Here is a 22595-nt window from a genome sequence, read left to right on the forward strand (position 1 = left end):
ATGATGATGATAATGTTTCAACCACACTGATCTCCAAACAGTACTGTGCTTTGCCCAGCACTGGAGAGGCCCTTCCTTAAAGAGAAGCAAATCCTTGTTAAGCGTCATTGTGGAATGGAGAACTGGGAAGTACAGTCCTTCCTAGTGATGCATGCACACCTTCCAAGGTGACACTGGGACTCAAGAGGGTCTGTTTCTCTTCAAGGAGTCCTACTGGTGCTAGGCAAAGTGAATCACTGCTCCATGGGAATGGTCACCACTATGCCATGCAGGGGGGCTGTGCTGAGTATTTGGCTTTGACCAAAGTAATGGGCCTAATAAACAATTAGTCAGGCAGGTGCATCACCCATATATGTGAACGCACAACGGATCACACCAAAGATCACTGGTATATAACATTGGCCATATAGCTAAAATACTCTATGTGAAACAATCCCCTAGAAGTTGTCATGTTTGAATTGGCACAATGTTGATGGGCATCATTTTCTGGTGGCTGAAAAGCAGGATATGATGCCATATGCACATGAATTTCCACAAGCAAGTGGTGCCATAACAATGTGATTACGCCAGGTCAGACATGATTTCCTTCATGAAACTATGTTCAGCAATCCATATGAAGAGTTCTGAACATCTGAACCAGACCTCTGACTTGTGTCTACAATTTTCTCAAAATAGTGTCCTGGATTGTTTAAACAGCAGGGTAACTAAAATGGAACATATGCAATGTTCTTCTTTAGATCAAAATACAACCGTTTTAACAAATACAGAATTTCACTCACCTGTGAATAGTACAATATCTCCAGGAAATACTGTAAGCGACCAAAATGCAGTTTTTCTCCACAATACAATCTTCCGTTGTATTTCTGATTGATCAAAAACTACAATTGTCCCTAAAGGGACTTTAGAGGATGTTTTCGTTCCTGATTTTATTTGTATTTCTTTTATATGGCAAGGATGTAGTACAGCAACTAAGACATTGTACTTTTGAGCTTTGCAGCAACAATCTTTAAGCAATGATGGATGTTTCTGAGCTTTTTTAAACAATGAAATTCTCAGTTGCTCCATTCGTGGAACAGGACAATCTGGAGAACAAATCAACTTGGCTTTCTTTGATAGTTGCTGGTCTGCAAATGCATAGTTAGCTTCAGGTATGGTATCCTCAGATATTTGAAGCCTTTTAAGAGAGTTGTCTTCTTGAGAGCACAGTATTCCTTTCTTCCATGGTTCAATATACAGCTTATTAAGTTTGTCACCAGGTGCATGCAAAAGGCTGGTAGGTATACCTGCATTTTCCTGAAAACTAGTTTCTTTCTTCAGGGATGTTAGGCAGTTATCTTTCATAGCACTATCTGAATCAAACAGTTCAAGAGAACTTTCATAGAAATTGCAGGCAAGACTCTCAGTCACATTAGGACACATACCACCATTTTCATTTAATTTAATAAGTGGATCCACAAGTTCCCTATGAGATTCATCCAATTTCGTTCCCTTCACCTTTACAGAGTTGCTTTGTATTTCACTTTGGTCTACAGCATGTCTTCCTGCAAGCAGAACAACTTGGCTTGATGTCAGAATGCTAAGGAATTCAGTGTCTGCTGATACTGCAAGGCTAGAGCATACATCCAGTGAATTTTCAGTCTTTGATTCCTTTATTATTTGTGGGCAATGTATCTCCAAGTGTTGACTCAGTAACTTGTGAGGATTACATTGGAAGTCTGATGGGTCATCATTCTGTCCTAGAAACGTTACCCCTCTGCTAATATTCTTGGTATTTTCATTGCTAGAAACCAGTGAAAAAACATCAAGGTGGTTACCCACCCCACAACTGGCACCAACTTCATCAATTTCAGGGTGTTTACTTTGTTTTTCATCAGTTTCTACATAGTTGGGAAGCTGCTGATATACATGATGCTTCACATGGTCATCTGTGCTTGTATCTCCACAGATATCACAGTTGTTGCCAGTCAAGTTGCCCAACCCTTCAGTTTTCTTGCTGGAGGATTTTACACTTTCAGCATCAGCTGCATGCTCTGTCAAAAACCTATCATCCAGCCCACATCCTTTTTCAAAGTGTGCTTTGGAATGGACATCCAATACAGAATCATTTAATGCCAGATGTTCTGCATGTTCAGAATATCCACATTTTTTAGTGCAAAGGTTAAAAGTGTCTTTAGTAAATGAAGTATTTACTCTCAGTTGCTTCCATGTTTCAGCAGTGGCAGTTGAAAATTTATCTTCTTTTGATGTCTTTAATGAAGTTGGAAGGATGGGCGCACCAAAGAAAATGTGAATTTGAGACATGTTTTGCTTCCAGATAATTGATCATGGAGAAAATATAGTTTTATACAAAAACAGTAGTTCATATTTTACTATTATTTTAAATTTAGTGCCTAAAATGTCATTTTTAATATCTCCAAAATAATTCATTCAAGTAGAGCAGTCTTAATATTTCATAAAATGTCCCATATTGAATTTGATGGGAAATATTTCATAGTATTGAATTTTTTATTATCTGTATACTGGTTTAAAACCCATACCTTTCTCAGACATTTTCCAGCATCTATTAGATTAGTCCTTAACCTAATTTCTAAAATACTAACAGTTTACAAAAAATTCTTATTATGTTTTTCTGTTTGTAAATAAATACTACACACTATTATTTACATTCGTTAAAAAAGTTTGAAAGTCTGTAGCTTAGAAATAGTTGGTTGTGTATTTTAATGTATGTTTTAAAGAACCTAGAGCATTACAATGTCCTGACAGTCATTTCTATTACTTTAGTACATGAAAGTGATAATAGAAATAGGACTATTAAAGGAAGTTTTTCATTATATTTGTGTCTCCAGTGAAGAATCATATTGAATCAGGGACACAAGGTTAATTGGAATCAGACACATAAAAATGTTAAGTATACATTAATGTTGGTTCTAAAGCTTAACTGTGTCTGTAAACTATTAATAAAATACTCAGTTAAGAAATAGGAATGCAAGGAAATTACCAAGAAAACAATTTATAAATTTTTTCAAATAGTATTTCTATGCTGAAAGAGTCTGATTTTCACATTAATCAACTGCAATGTTTAAAACAGGAGTACAAAGGTGCCATCGGAGGTTTCAGAATTGACAGCAAACACACACTGGTGGAACTGTGGTCATCCACTTGAAATCAGGAACCCAAGATCTCCAATAAGAATTCCAGATGTTTGATCTGGCTGCAAAAAAAAGAAGGGAAAAAAAAAGGGAGAGGGTTAAAAGAAAACTCTTAAATATACACAAGAATGTATTATTTATTTACACTTAACTTTTCTTCCAAAATAGGGACTCCAAGCAGGTTTCAATAAATATGCTTTCCTCCCATTTTATCAGAGAAATAGTTAATTTAGATTCTTAGTTGCCCATTAGATGTCACCAAACCCTTTCAGAAAAGCATATGAGTGAATGAAGGCTGTATATTAGGTACATGTTTTATAGTGAATCCAGTTATGAAGGCAATATTGCCCAGTTAGAGCATGATTCAGCAAAATTAAGTTCTTGGCCTATCAATTTCCATGTAGGAGAATAAAAGTACAGTACCTGGGCAGCGGGGAAGTAACTTACAGGTTGTTGGTTTGAATCTCAGCTGGTATGTTTCCCAGACTATAGAAAACACCTATATTGGGCAGCAGCTATATAGGAAGGTGCTGAAAGGCATCATCTCATACTGCGTGGGAGATAGCAATGGTAAACCCCTCCTGTATTCTACCAAAGACAACCACGGGGCTCTGTGGTCACCAGGAGTAGACACCGACGGCACAACTTTACTTTACTTTACTTGGGCAAAAGACAGCCTTGAAACCCTGTGCACTATTTATTGGTTGTTGTTTTTTATATCACATTTTGTCCTGGGACCTGAGGACCATGAATGACAAATTAAAAACAGCAAACTAAACAATCCTTGAAAAAAGACACCTAAACACTAACAAACCCTGCTACAAAACTAACTAAAAGCAAGTCACTCTTGTATGCTGCCTTGATGGGAAATGCTGCCTTTTTCCATGATGGGAAAAAAGAAAGGACAGCAGATTAAATAAACAAGCAAATAAATATGTTTAACTTTCCCCATGAAATAACTAGGACTTAAAAGCATTTACCTTTAGCTGGATTATACGCTGATGTACACCCCTGCCCACAAACAAGTGTTTCCCAAACTACAGCTGGGGGACACTTTTTGTTTTCCATTAACATTTTATGTGCACTTCACTCTTGCCTTTTGGAGTTTCTAAGAATAACCTGCCCCCAGAAAAGCCCGTTCCTTGTATTTCTGTGCACATTTCACTATATTTACATTCCCAATTTTTAAAAAGTGATTGAACCAGGGCATGCCTTTGATTAGATGAAGGAAAGCACAGTGCAGTGACTCATGAAGAGAAACTCTGAGCAGCCTCCCCTAAAAGCAGGCAATATGGCTGTCTCTAGGGATATCTCCCGGGAGAGGAGGGGGCCCTTAAGGGGCAGGGACGGTGCCCCTACCTTCCCCACCGCTTCCCCGCTGCCAGAGCTGTGACCAAAACCGCTGGCACAGGGCTGCTGCAGCCCCGGTCAGCATCATACTGGAAGTCAACACGGGTGTGCATGGCACGTACATGTCAGCGGTGGGGAAGGCAGGGGCACAGCGGCAGCGGGGGGAGTGGCAGTGAAGGTAGGGGCACCCTCCCTGTCCCTTAAAAGGACCCCCACCTCTGAACTGGCTCAAATGCTGGACTGCTGAACCAGTTCAGCGCTCCATAAAAGGAGTGCTGAACCAGTTTGTGCACATTCCTAGCTGTTTCTCTACTTCAGGAGTGACTGGATGATCCAATCATACCCAATGAAAAGACAAAGCAGAATAATGCAGCAGAAGTCAACTGAAAAGCCGGAGGAAGGACTCGTGCAGAGATGTAAAAAGGGAGGCTCTTCTGTGGATGGATGCTTTAGGCTCACAGAAAGCTTTTATTATTTATTGGCACAATAATTGATACTAGTGTGATCCATATATAATATGGATAAGTAACTGTCTACTATACAGTAGTAGGGCACACAACTGGTTGATCAAATTCAGCTCTAGAACAAATCAGTATTTTATGTTTTAACTAAAGAAGTGAATAACCACCAATGAGTGAAATAAAATGGGATTATAGGGATGAAAGAAAAGAAAGGTGATGATGATGAAAAGAAAGGGAGAGTGTTCCGCATTACCCAACTATTCTAAAGCCAAGGTATTCAAGTAAAATCTATGAGAGTAGAGCGAGTTCAGCAAAAGAGAAAGATCAGTCAAGGTAATTGCGAATCACAAACTTTGGGAAAGATAAAGTACTGTTAGAAGAGCAGTGCCAAAGCAGAGATTAAAGGTTGCACAGTGTCTGACAAAATACATGATGCAATTTTAGGCACTGACCTACTATCAACAGGATGGAATTTGCTACCTTTGAGTTCTAGAGTTCAAAAGTGGCAAAGGAATGACAAGAGTAAACAATTTGTTGGGCTCAGAACACAGAACAGAAAAAATGCCCCCCGCCCTGACTTGTGTACACCTGATGTGTGTACCGTGGGTGTCTGCAGGTCTTTTTCCAGGATGGGGGCGGGGTGGGGGAAGTCAGCAATCCAATACTCTCCACCCTGGGAGTATACCTCATTGAATTCAATGGGAACTGGCTCAATCGGGGGGCGGGCAACTGCCCCCTCCTGCCCCTCTGGACACCCATGGTGTATACTGTATTATACTAGAACAGCAGTGCCAGTATCGTTAAGATGAGGAGATGTTTCAACATTCTACCAGTATAAGCCATGAACGTTCTATTGTTCATAAAATCAAAACATCTCTCCAAACTGCCTGAACATTCGCAGACGTCAACTAAGTGACAAGTTGTAAGTAACACAGACATCAATAAGTGACAAGTTATGTTGTGAGCCACCCAGAGAACAATTTGTTATGGAGCAACTAACAAAAAATCTTTATTATTATTAATACCACCCCTCCAAATCTGGTGCAGAACTGATATAAAATGGCTGAGATGCGGCTGTTTAAACTCTAGAAAACAACTGTTGGTTATCTTTTCTGCCATCAGACAACATATCTTAAATGCACTTTAATGTCCCTTTAAATGTTTTTTCTAAAAAATTAAGGTATATGCTGAAGCATAATCCTGTTTTTTTGTTTTTTTTTTAAATGATCCAGTATTCCCTGAGTTATTAGCCTTTGAAGTCTCCATAATAACAACCTAAAATCAACCAAGGGCACCGATCAACAGTTTTGTCTGCTGGGGGTTCTGAAATCAGAGTTGAGATGAGCAAGCCCTGGCAAACTCTGGAGAGTGACTTCCTGGTTCTGAACATAACTGCCTCTAGGAGCAATTCTATAGCTAAAAACATTCCCTTCCCTCTCCTATCCCTTTTATAGGCTTTTGTTTCTTCCACCATTGAGGAGGTAACAAGGCAGCAGGGGGACATAAAAGGGCACATGAGGTGGTGAGGCACCTTGTGAGGTGGCAGCAAGGTGACAAATGGTCCTATGAGGCAACCTGAGATGCTGACAAGGTGGTACAGGCCTTGCAAGGACACAGAAGGCAGTGGCTAGACTGCCTTTGAAGATGAAGTTCTGCATCTGGGGTATATTGCCTCCTATGAGCAATTAGAATTCTGCCTTTGAACATAACATTCTACATCAGAGAACTAGTCACACTAAGTATGATGCTTGCATTCCAGACTGTTGTGCTAGCATAAACTTGTTTGTGCTCCTGTAACAAAGTGCAAACATGTGATACACTTCATATGTTTTAAAGGACATTTTTGTGCAACAGCACCATTTTGAGCATCCCTTTGACTTTGCACAGTTACATGATCTTCTTGCACTAGCACAGCTTTAATACATTCATCTGTATGTCAGCAATAATTATTCAAGAACCATCAATGGATGTGAGAAATCTTGTGGGCAAGATAAAATAGCACAAAAGATGAAGTAGTTACTTAAACATAAAGGGTATGCCCAAGAAGAAGGTCCCAGTGATGACAAAAGGGTAATACTGAGTTATCAGGTCTGTTCTGAGACTTAAAGACCTTGCTGATAGAGCAACCTCTCTGCTCTTTGGGAGCTCTCCATGGTCTTGCAGACCATAGCTCTGACATACTATTATCACTGTCTACTGCCACTGTTGGTTAGCAACTGCCCCTGGTTCATTGCCTGGGACCTTTAACAAATCCTCTGAAGGTTTCAGTCAGACTAGCGTGGCTAGCAATCACACCACAGTAAGATGAAGAAATCATTTTATTGTGTAGCCAGAGGCCATTACAATAGAAAATCTCATACTGATGAGTAATTTACAGTACATTACATAGTCAAAACACCTGCCAGTTTAAGACCAGTTAAGACGTTCTCATTTTGGCTCAAGCTTCACAAAGCCAAGAAATTGGAACCTAAGGCGGAGTCCTTAACAGATATGCCATGTGATCAGTAATGATATTGTGCAATATTACCAATTGTGTTTGCTTACAAATTGCCCTCGACACACCCACATTTTTCCTAGGTCTTTGAGGCCCAAATCAAAATGGGGAGGGTGGGGTATTTGGCACCAACAAAGATGCCCCACATTGCCCACTGAAGGCAAGTTGTAAGGTACAGTATGCTGTCAAGCTGATTTTGACTCCTGGCACCCACAGAGCCCTGTGGTTTTCTTTGGTAGAATACAGGAGGGGTTTACCATTGCCTCCTCTCACACAGTATGAGATGATGCCTTTCAGCATCTTCCTAGATCGCTGCTGCCCAATATAGTACCAGCGGGGATTTGAACCGGCAACCTTCTGCTTGTTAGTCAAGCATTTCTTCGCTGTGCACATAAGGTGGCTCGAAGGCAAGTTGTAAGAGAGTACAATTTGTGGCACTGCACAATGCTCTGGCAGAAGGCAGGAGGGCCCTGAGTATCCCCTGGGAACCCTTCAAGTGCCCCTGGGGTACTAGTACCTCCTGATCTAACCAAAATAACAGAGGATCTGAAGTAATTTTTCAAATTTACCATAGACTTAATGCCTCAGACTTATAAGGGACGTGTGAGCAAATTCCTGCCTCCAATATCACATTACCTTATTTCATTTAAATAATATATAATACAGAACTATAAATAGTATTTCTAGTGTTTATAAATATGAATGACAAGTAGTGTTGCCTCAACTGTGCATTAGGTTCATGAGAATGAAAAAGATACATCTAGTTTCTCATCATCTTAAAGTGAATGTACACCCCAGACATAAAAGGAAACCTCGCCTAGTGTCAAATATAATGCCACAGAGGTCCACCATGCAGGACGTTATTCAGTTTCAAATCATGAACAGCGCCAGTAAGAAATTTGAACTTGCCAGACATTTAACACATTTCCTCTCTCCAAGTCTGTATTTCTCTATAATTAACTGGTCAATTCAGGTTTAATTCCCCAGAACCACCTCAAACTATGACCTATAAAGTCACATTATGTGCAACGTTTCACATCCCCAATAAATCTGTGTGACATGCCACTTTTAATCTTTCTAACTTGCTGTCCTCAAAATTTTCTAAGTTACTGTCAGCTTTTACTATAGGTCATTCTGGCAACTCGTGACCCATTCAAGGTCTGTGCAATCTTTGTTGTAATAGTTTAGTTAATATATCAGACAGCAGAGCACTGTATGTGCCAAATGTCCCTTAGAAGTTCAAACAGGTCATGTACAACTTCCCCCAGACCAGATCTCTACTGATCATTTTCTTAAAAAGGGGGAAATAACTCACATGTCCCTTAAAGAGGCAAACGTAGTTGTTGAGCAGCATATAATTCAGTGCTGTTTATTCCCATAAAACCTAAATGGTTGCAAGTCAGAATATTTAAAGAACTGACTTCTCCCAAAGGAACCTGCTCCAGTCAACTCTGGTCTGTGATGAAGGTCCTCCTTTATGTCTTATCTCCACCAATGGCTGCATGGCTGGTGGACATGTAGGACAGGGCCATCTCTGTTTGGGCATCCAAGCTGCAGAACTCCCTATCCCAAGGAGACCTTTGGGCCCCCTTCCTGCTGGCATTCAGATGCTAGGCAAAGACCATTTTGTTTCACACAGCCTTTGGCATCCATCTGAACAGCACCTACCCCTCTTCCTCCCTGTTGCTTTTATAATATATTTTTTGTTTTTATTGGTAGGATATCTTAGGTTTTGGAATTAGACATTGAATTTGTGGTGGGGCCAAGGTGGGGAAAATATGCTCTAAACAAAGTATCTCTGATCTCTTGCCCCAACCTATAGTATTTTCATATGGGTGGCCCCCATATGAAACCCAAATGACTGGCCCAGAGCTCTGGAGCAGTTCTAGTAACAGTAATTTCAGATCTTAAAATGAATATGTGTAGGTCAGGAGGGGAGCCTACTGTCGCTCCCCACACATAATCACTACATGTGCCACTAACTTGTGAAAGGTACTATAACTGCCAAATGAACTAGCAAACTGGCAGTAGATCACCAGGCCCTAAGAGGTCTAAAGAAATCCAAATGATGGACTCAGGCATGTAGCCTTTAACTGATATTGGCTTTTATAGCAGAGAAGCTGAAAGTAGCTATTGAAATATTGGGAACTTTTTGAAAGGCTTCAAAGGGAATACTGAAAAGCCACAGATTAATCACTGTTCTTCCTTGAAGGTTCTTCCTAGAGTACTGTGGATTGTTCAAGTCGTCCTTCCGCATCTCAAACACAATGTGCAAACAATGCATACACAGAAGGACAAACTAATCCACTGGATTAAAGGATACCCCCCCAAGGTGAAAAATGATTACATCTCAATTCTTTGCTAGTTTATCCTAGTTTCAAAAGACTTTCTAGACAGGAGAAGCCACAATCCTCTAAATCAGGCATCTACAAATCCATTAGCCAGTGGTGAGTGCCCACAGTCCTTTGGCGAGCAGGACACCCAGCTAGGGGTGTGCAGAACTGGTTCAACTTGGACTGGCTGCCAAAAAGAGGCCGGTCCAAGTTCAAACTGGGTAGAGCATGGTTCAAATCAAACCGACTCAATGGTTCGAACGTGGCAGTCGCAATTAGCTGTACAGTTTACATTTTTTTCTGCCCTCCTTACTGGTTTTCAGCCAGTGCCTTCCGATTGGCTAGTTCTCCTTTGCTCTGGTGGCTTATTGTCATTCAAATCAGAGTGTTGTCAGGAAAATCCTGCCCCCGCTGACTGGGGTGGAGGGATGAGGGGGGAGCAAAAAGGAGGGAGTTCCAAGCTGTATTTAAAGCCAGGCAGTTCACCTTAAGTGGCTTAGCAGGGAAATGCTTGACTAACAAGCAGAAGGTTGCCAGTTTGAATCCCCACTAATACTATATTGGGCAGCAGCAATATAGGAAGGTGCTGAAAGGCACATCTCATGCTGCGCGGGAGGAGGCAATGGTAAACCCCTCCTGTATTCTACCAAAGAAAACTACAGGGCTCTGTGGGTGCCAGGAGTCGAAAACGACTTGACGGCGCACTCACTTTACCTTTAGTGCCTGCCTAGCTTTACTCTTTCTCTGGATTTTGAGGAAGAGCCCTGGCTGTGCTGCTTCTGCTTTGCATCGCTGTTGTAGACCCTTTGCCCTCCCTGAACTGCTCAGCTGACCCCTGCCTGCTGACCCCCGTCCTCCTGCTGCCGTTGTACCCGCCTGCCACCACTGGACCCCCAACCCCTGGATTACCGTTTTGTATGGATTGCCTGCCTGCCTTTTTATTTAGATTACCCTTGATGGATTACTTTCCCAGCTTCCCATGTGGATTGCCCGCCGCATTGTGTCATCTGTCTGAATGGCAAGACCCCCACATTTTGAATTTCCCCCCTCCTTGGTTAGTTTTGTGGTTTGGTTCTTTTAGGTTTAGTGCTTGTGGATTTGGTGCTTGTGTGTTTTTCTATGCTTAAGTTTATTTCAGTTCTATTAATTGGTTTTTTAGTGCTGTTGTTTTCTAAGTCTTGTTGGTTTAGTTAGGTTGAGTAGTGGTTTTGGTTCATATTTGGTTGGATTTTGTGCTTTTTGTGTAGTTAGGTTTAGTCTTTGGTTTTTTGTGCTTTGCATTTGGTGCATTGATCTTACTTTAGTTGGTTAGGTTACTTGGTTTCATTTTAAATAGGGCCTAGTTTGGGGAAGGGCAGGTCTAGGAACAGGCTTGAGGGAGGAGTGATGCTGGTTTGAGACAGCATCTGAAGGCAGAGAGAGGGCCTATTCCCCAAGTTCCCCTAGAAGTCGTTGTATGAAGGCTAACGTTTCCAGTGATGTCTGCTCCTTCAGCGCAGCTACCTATGGCAGCTGAAGTGGTGGTAGTAGTGGAAACTCAAGCCCAGTAAGGGAAGAAAAACCTCTTCTTCCCTTGGTGGGGACAGAGGTGGTGGCAGCGGCTGCTAGTCCAACTAGATACCCCCCTCCTCTCCACTGATCCCCCACCCAGTCTGAGAGTGAGGAGGAACAGGAAGACATCATTCCCGTTGCCCCTGGACCTTCACAGCCACTGACAATTGAGGTTGGTGGGGTGCTGTTGGTGGCCAACCAGGTGGCCTAGTAGTGCCGCCAGTACCCAAGTGGTCCAAGACCACTGGCATTAGTGTGTGGGACCACTATGAGTGCTGCCCAAGTTAGCCTACACGTGATGTCTGTGTCCACTGCAGGGCACAGGCCAGCAGGGGAATGGATGCCAAGCATTTGGAGACATAATCAATGCGGAGGCACATCAAATGGTGTCATCCAGGCATCCTAACTCCAGCTGGTGGTGCTAGGCAGTCAGTTGTGCCCTCAACTAGCAGTGGCAAGGGACGTTCTCCTGCTCCTAAGCAGGGCATGTTGCCTGTCATGCAGTGGGCAAGCGATCTGGTTGCCCTGAGGCACGTCTCATAACCCAGGCTATTGGAGAGATGATGGCTCTAGACATCCAGCTGTTTCAGGTGGTGGAGAATGCCAGCTTATGCTGGCTGCTCCAGCTGCTTGCACCCCCACATCAGTTTGCACTTTACTACAGATATGCGGACCAGCTGTAGTGGCGTGCAGGCTGCTTTCCTGTCCCTCACTGTGCACTGGTGGGGGCAGGAGAGAGAGGGGACAACCTCTGCTGCTGTTGGCCTGGACAGAACATCCCAGGCACCAAAGCCCAGGTGGACACAGACCACACAGCAGATGAGCTGTCGGCAGTTATTGGACACCAGATGGAGGAATGGCTGTCTGAGCATCCAAATCTCCACAGTGGCTTCCTGGTAACTAACAATGGTGCCAAAGTGGTGAGGGAAGCACACCATTTGCAGTTTGTGTCTATATGCTATATGACACTGTAGCAATCGGCCCCTCCCTTACCTTGAAGAGTGAACCAGAAGGGAACCCTGTCCGGTCTGTCAGGCAGTGGCCTCTAGGGATCAACCACTCAGCACACGGTGACTGGGACTTAAGAGGCAGGAAGTGAAGGGGTTCATTGTTCTCAGTTGGAGCCAGGCAGGGGAAGCAACAGGTTGGCTGGCCAAGCCATGGCAGCAACCAGGAACTCTGCAGGGGCCTGAAGTCTCCACCATGGTTTTGGTGAGCTCAGAGAAGAAGCCAGGGCTTGGCTTCAGAGAAGGGTTTAGCCAGGGAACCGTGAGTTAGGTAGCTGGCATCAGATTTCTTTATTTTAGTGCTTTGCAGATCCTTACTACTGGTCTATTGTGTTTTATCTGTAATGTAAGAATGTTGCACCTGTGCCCTTTTTATCCATCCAGGGCACTGCAAAAGTCTCTGTAACCTTTAAAGGTCCTCTACAACTGTGGATGCTTTTTGAATTATCTTTGCAACTGGGTTACCAAGATTTTAAAGTGTATCACTCCAACTATCAACTGGAGTGTTCCTTTTGAATTGTTCTTGAAAGTACTGTTTCTTGTTTCTTTTTTATCTGTAACTGAAGGTGAGAGAGAGAAAGCCTCAGATGGAAACAGTCTGTAGTATTTTGAATAAAGGTTATTTTTTGTTTTGATCCTTTACCATTTTAACCAGCCTCTTTGAGTGGATTTTCAACTCAGGCAGGTGGGGGGCTGGAAAGGGGTCTTACTCTGGTGCACACATGCCTCAAGTTTGATTGCTCAGCAGCACACTACCAAGTTTTCTCCTCACTCATAGGCAACACGTGGGAAGTATTTGTGTTTTTCCATTTTGGTAAAAGAAAGGGAGTCTCTCTGGACACTTGCCCAAATCCAGGGAGGAGTTAAACTCTGTAATTAGGGCATGGTGGCAGCAATTACCAAGAAACAGTTAAGTTTTAAAGTCGTTATTGAGCAGACATGGAGAGAATGAATCAGCATTTTTCTTTCCCCCATGTGGACTTGCTCTGAGACAAAGGCTGGGCTTAAATCCACCATTCGCCAAGTCTCCATTCATTACAGACACAAATTTGCACCTGGTTGCAATGGATACACTTGGCATCAAGGAGGTGAGGGCATCAAGGAGGTGAGCCCCTCCTTTAGGGGCTGCTGCCACCATGGCTGCTCTTGTGGAGAAGTGCCACAAGATAGCCGCCTATTTCCACTGCAGTGAGAAGGGTAGGCAGATGCTCCGGGAGAGGCAGAGTGAGTTCGGCCAACCTGGATACAAATCCCTAAGGATGTTGAGACATGGTGAAACTTCAACTTTGTCTTGCTCCAGCGCCTGGAGGAGCAAGAGGCAGCCTTCCCACCCTGGCGAGGAAGTGTGGCTTGGGAATGTGTGACCTTTCCAAGCTGGTCTAGTCACTTGAGCCATTCCTCCTTGTGGTGAGCCACTTGTGTGCTGAGGCAGAAGCTCTGAGCCAGGCTTTGCCCGCCACTCTTCTCATGGAGAAGACGATGGGCGAGCTCCAGACCTCTCTGAGCACTGGGGAAGCACGTACCCTGGCAGGTCGGTTGAGGATTGGAGTTGTGGATTGACTCAGATCTAGGCTGGCTCAATCAGCAGAGCATGTTTTGGCCTACCTGTGTGACCCAACCATGAAGGGCAATCCTGTCACTCCTGGCAAACTGCCCAGGTGGGGGTCCTCCTGGTTCAAGAAGTGAGGCAGGCAGAGGAGAGGAGACTGGGTCAGAACCAGGAGGAGGGTGCTGGAGCACCTATACCTAGTGCATAGTCCATGCCCAGCAGCATTAGGAGCACTGCTTCCTAGTCCAGCAGCGTGGTGTCCCTGGCAGCATCAATGTAGCCGGCACTTCCACCTCATGGTTCAAACGGGCGCCGTGCCAGAGGTATGGGAGGTGCCAACTGCACCCTGCACTGGTGCCAAGCAGAGTGTTCTGCAGTACCTACAGCAGCTGGTGGCGGCGGAGCCTGAGATGGATCGCATCCAGTTCTAGGCAATGCGTCGCCAGGTCTGATTGAATTTGGCAATGTTTGCCAGACAGCTGCTCTCCCCCAACCCCTGACCAGTGTCCAGAGCGAGAGGGTGTTCTCCATGGCTGGGGACATGGTGACACCCCATCACTCATGCTTGGATGCTGGCTCATTTAAGCAGTTTGTCTTCCTGAAGGCCAACCTCCCTCGATGGGCTATCTCAAGCTGGATGTGGAGGGTGAATGACTCATGGTCACCCCCACCCACTGCAACACCAGCTCACCCTGGCCAACCTGAATGTGTCACAGTCTGCCTGTTAGTGCTGCTGACACATGCAGATGCACATGCATGCCACCGCCAGGTTGGTTATGATGGACTGGTCCCCTGGGCAGAACCCATCAGAGGCCGAGGTGATGCAGCAGTGGCTTTTTGGCTGGTTTTAAAATTCTGTTCTTTGCATTGGTTCTTTGCTTCTGCAGAACAGCCAGCCAGACACACATACATGTATGCATGCACGCACACGCATCTGCACATACAAGCATTGGCCCATGATGCTTGGTTCCCTGTGTCAACTTGCACTGCAGGCTGTCAGCCAGAGCCCAGCCCAATATCAGGCAAATTTACTACAGACTTTTGGTTTTCTTTTTGCAGTCTCAGCATGCACACACATGTGCGCACAGACAAGTGAAAAAGGCCAATTCCATGCTAGGGATCATTAGGAAGGGGATTGAAAATAAAACTGCTAATATTATAATGCCCTTATACCAAAATATGGTGTGGCCACACCCAGAGTACCGCGTACAATTCTGGTCACCACATCTAAAAAAGGACATTGTAGAACTGGAAAAGGTGTAGAAGAGGGCAACCAAAATGATCAGGGGCCTAGAGCACCTTTCATATGAGGCAAGGCTACATCACCTGGGGCAATTTAGTTTAGAAAAAAGACGACTGTGGGGAGACATGATAGAGGTCTATAAAATCATGCATGGTGTGGAGAAAGTGGATAAAGAGAAATTCTTCTCCCTCTCCCATAACACTAGAACCAGGGGTCATCCCATGAAATTGACTGCGAGGAAATCTAGGACCAACAAGCGGAAGTATAATTATGCGGAAACACATAATCAACTTGTGGAATTCTCTGCCACGAGATGTGTTGACAGCCAACAACCTGGATGGCTTTAAGAGGGGTTTTGATAACTTCATGGAGAAGAGGTCTATCATCGGCTACTAGTCGGAGGGCTGTAGGCCACCTCCAGCCTCAAAGGCAGGATGCCTCTGAGTACCATTTGCAGGGGAGTAACAGCAGGAGGGAGAGCATGCCCTCAACTCCTGCCTATAGGCTTCCAGCAGCATTTGGTGGGCCACTGCGTGAAACAGGATGCTGGACTAAATGGGCCCCGGGCCTGATCCAGCAGGGCTCTTCTTACGTTCTTAAATAAGCTTGCTTTTGCTGGATTTCAGATGGACAAAGGCAGAAGAACTTGGGTGCCTTGCCTGCCCTTTCTTCCTGAGACTTGAGGTTCGGTGTGGTATTGTGGCAAAATCTCTGTCTCTGTTCATGATTTTTAGTGTGAGATTTGATCCATGGCAGGTGTCTTGTCTGTCTATCCTCACTGTGTACTGTGGTCTGAATTCTGCATTCTATATTATGTACACTGCATGACAGGATGTTTGACTAGATAGGACTTTGGCCTGATCCAGCAGGGCTGTTCTTATGTTCTTTTGTCAAAAGGGTGCCACTGCTGCTGTTGCTATGGAATAAGTGTAAAAGTGTCTGTGGAATGCTACTTGTGGTAATAATGTGTTGGCAAGCACTGGACTAGGCACCTGGCACTATGTGGCTGGCACAGAATCTGGGTCAGTGATTCTTTTTTGGTCTGCTTTGCACTGCGTTCTGTGGGATAAACTCTTTTTTTTAAAAAGTGTGTTAGTGTGAATTTGCAGTGCTGCTTCTGGTTCTGCCAAAGGGGAATAATGAGAATTCAAACTGGCCCAATTTCCCCTATGTGTTGGGCTTAAGTACACTACAATGGATCAGGGGGTACGTCATGATGGGTGCTACCTACCACCCAACCCTCAAAGCAAATGGGCAATTGTAATGAGTTTCTGGATTTTTTCAGGGTCAATAGGTCAAGGGTTGACCTATTGATGACCATGAAAAAAATATATCAAAAATTCATTTAAAATTGCCCAACTGCCTTGCGGGTTGGGTGGTATGTAGCACCCATCATGACACTGTTTTGGTGTCCCTAAGTGCTAACCAAAGAGACTAATGGGTTAGTTCGAATTCCATTATTCCCTATGACAGAACTACTATGAACTGGTTCAACCTCGTTTTGAATTAGAACTTGGCCACTCACGGGTTCAATCGAACTGCCACTCAAACCACACACAAACACAAACATGGTTTGAGTCCAGTTCAAGCTTGAACCGAAATGCCACATCTGATTTTGTGCACACCCCTACACCCAACACAACACAGGTCTCCTCACCAGAGGACTTATTTCCACTGCCAGTTTTGAGAAGGTAAGAAACAGCAGGAATCGTTTTTGAGCAGTAGGAGAGGGCTCCCACTGTTTCTTTGCATCTCCATATCTCTGTGCAAATGACAGAAGATCTGCTTCTCTCCCAAGACCTCTGTCTGAAGGAAGAGAGGGGATGGGTGGTGGCCACAAATAATGGCTGGATAGTGAGCCTAGTCTAAATGTGTGGATTCCTGATCTAAATGGGTAGAGGCAGCACACCTAGAGTAGCAACATCCTTCTGGAGTAACAAATGCACTTATAGTTCTTAGTTCTCCAAAAGTGAACATATTTGAAATTTTCTCTCTCTCAACAGGTGAGTTATTACACTGACACATTAATTAAAACATACTAACAAAAACAGGGTTCACTGCACATAACATTCGATATCTAACATTATCTTAGGTATCATGGGTACTGCCCACTCAAAATATTTCTAGGTGCATTTCACAGATTTATTATGGAGTTGGCATGTAATCTGATTGAAAAACACACTGGAGGGTTTTTTGTTTTTTAAAATGTACTAAGCTGTTCAGTAAACAACGGCAATGTTTCCCATTAAGAACTAAAAGTAGGTTCCTGTAAAGGTCAATTCAGAAATAGAAAGTAAGTTCCCTAAGTAAGGGAAGCACTCTTTGCATGACCTGACAGAATGCTGAGAATCTCAGATGTCATAATTCTTTTCCCCTAGCCCTTATAGTTTCAGTGGAGGTACAGGAAGGGGCAGGGGAGGGAATGTTTTTTTCTCAGCACTCCTAGGAGGTTGTTCCTATCTGCAGGATCAATCTCCTGCAATGGCAGCATTCCACATCACTGCTGACGTGTTCATTCCATTTCTCCTCTCAGAATACCCATGCCAAGACTGTGTGAGCTTTCTTATGTGAGCTAATGGGTTGTTGTCCATGTAATTCTTGCTGTGGAGAAGCAGAATGCAAAGGGAAAAGAAGTGCCTGCTTTTGAAGAGATTTCTTGCAATCATCCAGTAAACCTTCGGGAGGCCTGGGACTGCCCCTTAAATTCCAAGGTGTTTCATTAATTAAAAAGTTAACTGCAAACAAAACAGGAGATTTGCCATTCATGTCAAATATTTAAAAGCATATGACAACTTTTATATTTTCAGCTACTTTAAAAATAAATTTATACCCAGATTTTATATAACCCAATGAAATAATGAAGGGATCTATTGCTTTGGAATTAAATATTGATTATCTGGGGCTACAATCCTGTAGCCAATTCCTTGTTCTTAAACCCACTGACGGCAGCTGAATGAAGCATGTAGAACTGAATCCACATAATCAGCTTCACCCAAGGGAGCCTCGAGTTGCCCAACCACTATTCATCCTACTCAAAATAGTAAATTTGAGACCAGCCTATAATTGCAAGCAGGGACTGCGTGCATGTGCGCGCACAAAAGATGACAATCTCCTTCAGCATGGCAGGAAGAATGAATGAGGCATCCCCTGCTCTGCTGATTAGTTTGATCAACATGCTATTATAGGTAAAGATGGGCAAGAGAGAGGCGTGCATATGTGCGTGCGCTCACACATTTTTTGATGTCTGCTCAGTTAGTTTTAGATGCTGCTCAGGTTTAATCAGGAAGGCCCCACCTGAATGCACGTGCACGCACACTACTTTGATACTGTCACCCAGAACAAAACTCATTCCACACACAAATGAGAAAAAGGGAAAAAACCCACTAGAGAGAACACTGGAGAGAAGTAGGCATGCCACAACACAGGACTTCTGCTTGCTCACATTCTCAGGTGGAAATTCGGGTTGCCATATTCTGGCTTTTCAAATCTGGGTGCCTAATTTGCATATTATGTAAATTGACTTGAAAGTAATTTTTGAGCAGAATAGTGACTGCACATTCTGCTCCATAACTCAGCTTCTACAAGAGCTAGAGCTTAGCTTTTTAAAAGAAAAATGAAAGCTGAAATCTGGGCGAATCTGGGTGGGCTAAGCAATCTGGGTGAGAAGATGCTTAAAATCCAGGTGAAACCCGAAATTCCGGGTGCATGGCAACTGAAAATAATCTCACCCACCATGATTAATGGATTACAAGATGACTCCAACACAAAGTAGCCAGAACAAATACAAATTACTTTATTTGCAAATAGCTGTTTAGGTAGGATTATTCAGGCAGTTCCTAAAGTGACATGCTTGGATACTTGCACAGGAACCCAGGGTTAAATACATTCACTTATTTGAATGTTTTGTTTGCTTTTAACACCATATACACAAGAACAATCAGAGATAAACAAGCATGAGAGTTAAGAACAAAGTTTATTGTTAATAAATACCCAATAATCTGCGTTTCTCTGAAATAGGGCAATCATATTTTACATTATGTTTATATCTTGCAATATAGTAAAAAAAGAAAAAGAAAAGAGTTGAACATGATTAAAGATAAAACCTGCAACTGAGATATACTAGTTAGAATTCAAATGCACACTTCGATTACCCTTGTTAATTATTACACCATTTCTCAATATGTTCAGCTATGCCTGGCCAATGGAACAGTAGCTTTTTATCTCTGAAGTGGTCAGAGTCTTACTGATGGGTCAATGATCTATTAAAATGCGACTAACTGCATCAGCAAGTTTTATGCTTTGCAACGAGCTACAGCTACAACTGTCATAATTGCTCTTATGAACTATTAGAGCTCATGAAAGTAAAGAAAGGCTTGAGCAAGCAGTGTAAAAAGACAAACTATCATTTAAAGCACATTTAAAGTGCTTTAGGATGGGCAACCATTTTCTCATTCTTTTTTCTTAATCTTTTTGCTATATAAACGCTTTAGTGAACTTTTTATTGAAAAGCGAAGAGTGAAAAGTCAACCAATTATATTTGTTGTTCATCATTCTAGTCATCTGCTCACAGCCATAAATTGAACCATCTTTACTGATATAGTTTTATGCATCTCAAATGTTAATGTACACATTGTGTTTCTGTAGTTTTTGCCTTTGGGCAATTGCCATCTACACTGTCCTAATGTAATGGAAGAGGTAGAAAATTGTAACCATTGCAAAGTTTCACTTAGGTCAAGCAAATTACCTCTACCCATTGCTTAAAGACAAACTTATACCTATAGGTCAATGCAATAGTTGTTTTATCAATACCCCAATTATATCCAGAGTGACATAAAATTAAGCCAATTCAAAGTCAATGGGGTCTAATACATGTAATGACATACAATTGGGCTGTTAAAGATAAAAATTTGTTATTTATATTGCCTACAATTTTATGTAATATTTCCTTCATAAGAGCTATGAAATGTATCTTTCCTTTTCTTGAAGTGAATCTAAAGATCTGTGCTATTCTTCCTGACTCAGATTAACTTATACGTAAGTGGCATTTGAGACAGAAGCAGCATGGGAGCACCAAATCAATGGCAGCAGACTGGTTTCCTTCCGGTTTTTAAAATGAACAATCAGAGGAACTGTTTATGTAAGAAGAGAACACGCTGTTTTAACTGTTAACAGTACCAGTCTGATAATAAGCAAAGCAAGTCGTTCTTTATTTGTAGTGAACACATGTTTTTGAAAAAAAATTTCAATCTGATCTTGTGGATTAACTTTAACTGCATTTACATTAACAACAATGACTGAAGTTTACTCTTGCTGTAAGGCAAACCAGATACAGTGCAAGACAAAATCTCTAATAAGAAAGATACACTAATGCTCCCAAAAGAACACCCTGTCCTTTTACATTTTCTGGTGAGAACTTGTTCCACATATGTTAAAGGTTACACTGGTAGCTGTCTATGAGAAACAGGATCATTATGGACTTCCTGTGGGGATTCAGTTGGTTCACTCCTCAGGCAGTTTTAGGAAGGCTATAAAAACACGATGTTTTCAAAAAGTATTCAAAACCAGTTAAAAGTTTCTACTATGTCAGTTTTCTGAAGTTTTTGGCTATTTTGTTTTATCTAACTTTTATGTGAAGTTGCAACCTGCATTAGGTCCATTTTGTGGGGAAGGGCAGGTTGTAAATAGATATACAGTTCAATCCTATGCATGTACAATTGGAAGTAAATCCCATTGTGTTCAGTGGGGCATACAACCAAGTTAGTATGTATAAAAATTAAAGTTTTAGTTGTGGAATATTAACTGTTTATCAAGCTAATAGATTTTTTCATGGGTTTTCTTCTGTCCTCAATTGTAACTACAGAAGACTAAAATAACAGGTTCATCTAAAGCAGGGATTCTCAACGTGTGGGTCCCCAGATGTTCTTGGACTTCAACTCCCATAATCCCCACCCCCAGTGGCCTTTGGTTGGGAATTATGGGAGTTGAAGTCCAATTACATCTGGGGACCCGCACATTGCGAATCCCTGATCTAAAGAAAGGCTCTTAGCTAACACATTAAGTACTTTGGTTCACATTATTTGAGAATTATTTTCCAATTAGCTTCTCTTTGAACTTCTTATCCAATTGTTCTAACAAGTCTTTTATCAGAGATTATTGACTTTAGGATACTGTATTCAGATTGCTCTCTTGCTACCAGACCTGCTCCCCCTGTTTTCTTTTTAATAAAGTTCTCTCCATTCTTTTGGTTGCACTTGGCTGAGTGTCAGGTTTCTCTTCCTTCTTATACCCCTCCCCTTCTGCTATATTGATTCAGAACTGGTAGGTAACATACATGCTTCTGCAGCTAAAACTCCCATTGTTTCTACTACTGTAGCATTCAAGCTACCAAGAAGAAAAGCATCTTTTTTCTTTTCTTTTTTAAGTTAAGAGAGTGAAGCCCTGTTCTTTATTTATTACATTTATAAACCGCCCCATCCAGAGGCTCTGGGCAGTGTACAACTAGTTTAAAAAACATAAAAATAAACATCATTTTAAATACACTACTTTAAAACAATATAAAAACAATTTTAACACAATTTAAAACCAGTTAAAATACTTAAAAGCTATTAAGAACCTTGGAAGGCCAGGCAAAACAAGTAAGTCTTTAGGGCTCTCTTAAAGGCCAACAGCGAGCCTAAAAACTAAGGATATCCGCCAGGAGTACATTCCATAGGTCAGGAGCAGCTACAGAGAAGGTCCTGAGTCGCCACCAGACCTACTGGTAGTAACTGGAGATGGACCTCTCCAGACGACCTCAGTGTGTGATGGGGATCATACAAAAGAAGGCACTCTCTAAGGTAGCCCAGACCCAAGCCATTGAGGGCTTTAAATGTAATCACCAGCACTTTGTATTTTGCCCAGAAATATATCGGCACCCAGTGCAACTGTTTTAAAACAGGCATAATATGGTCTCTCCAGGTTGCCCTGGAGACCAATCTAGCTGCTGCATTTTGAACTAGATGAAGTTTCCAAACTATGTTTAAAGGCAGCCCCATGTAGAGCGCATTGCAATAGTCTAGCCTGGAGGTTACCAGCTGATGCAGCTCTGTTTTGAGATAGTTCTCTTCAAGGAATGGACACAGCTGTCGAATCAGCTGAAGTTGATTGAAAGCGCTCCTGGCCATAGCCTCCACCTGAGATACCAGAGTGAGGCCTGGATCCAAGAGCATTCCCAAGCTGCGTACCTGCTCTTTTTGGAGGAGTGTAACCCCATCCAGCACAGGAAGATCTAACTCATCCTTCAAATTCCTATCCCCCACAATGAACACTTCCGTCTTGCTTGGATTCAGCTTCAATTTGTTATCCCTTATCTAGCCCATTACTACCCATAGGCAGGCATTTAGGGAGTGAATGCCATTTCCTGATGATGATCAGGAGAAATCGATTTGGGTGCATATTGATAACACCCTGCACCAAATC

General features: G+C 42.6%; 1 protein-coding gene across 1 annotated transcript in view; it reads right to left on the minus strand.

Annotated features, from left to right (window-relative positions):
• The window catches only part of SHLD2 (shieldin complex subunit 2), a 61316-nt gene that overhangs the window by 17754 nt on the left and 20967 nt on the right, over window positions 1–22595 (minus strand). The window contains exon 2 of the mRNA XM_053305253.1: window positions 780–3211. Within this exon, the coding sequence (XP_053161228.1) occupies window positions 780–2301 (1522 nt within the window). The 5' untranslated portion in view covers window positions 2302–3211. The remainder of the gene's footprint in view (window positions 1–779; window positions 3212–22595) is intronic.

Source organism: Hemicordylus capensis, chromosome 3, assembly GCF_027244095.1.
Source record: "Hemicordylus capensis ecotype Gifberg chromosome 3, rHemCap1.1.pri, whole genome shotgun sequence".
In the NCBI taxonomy this organism is placed as follows: Eukaryota; Metazoa; Chordata; class Lepidosauria; order Squamata; family Cordylidae; genus Hemicordylus; species Hemicordylus capensis.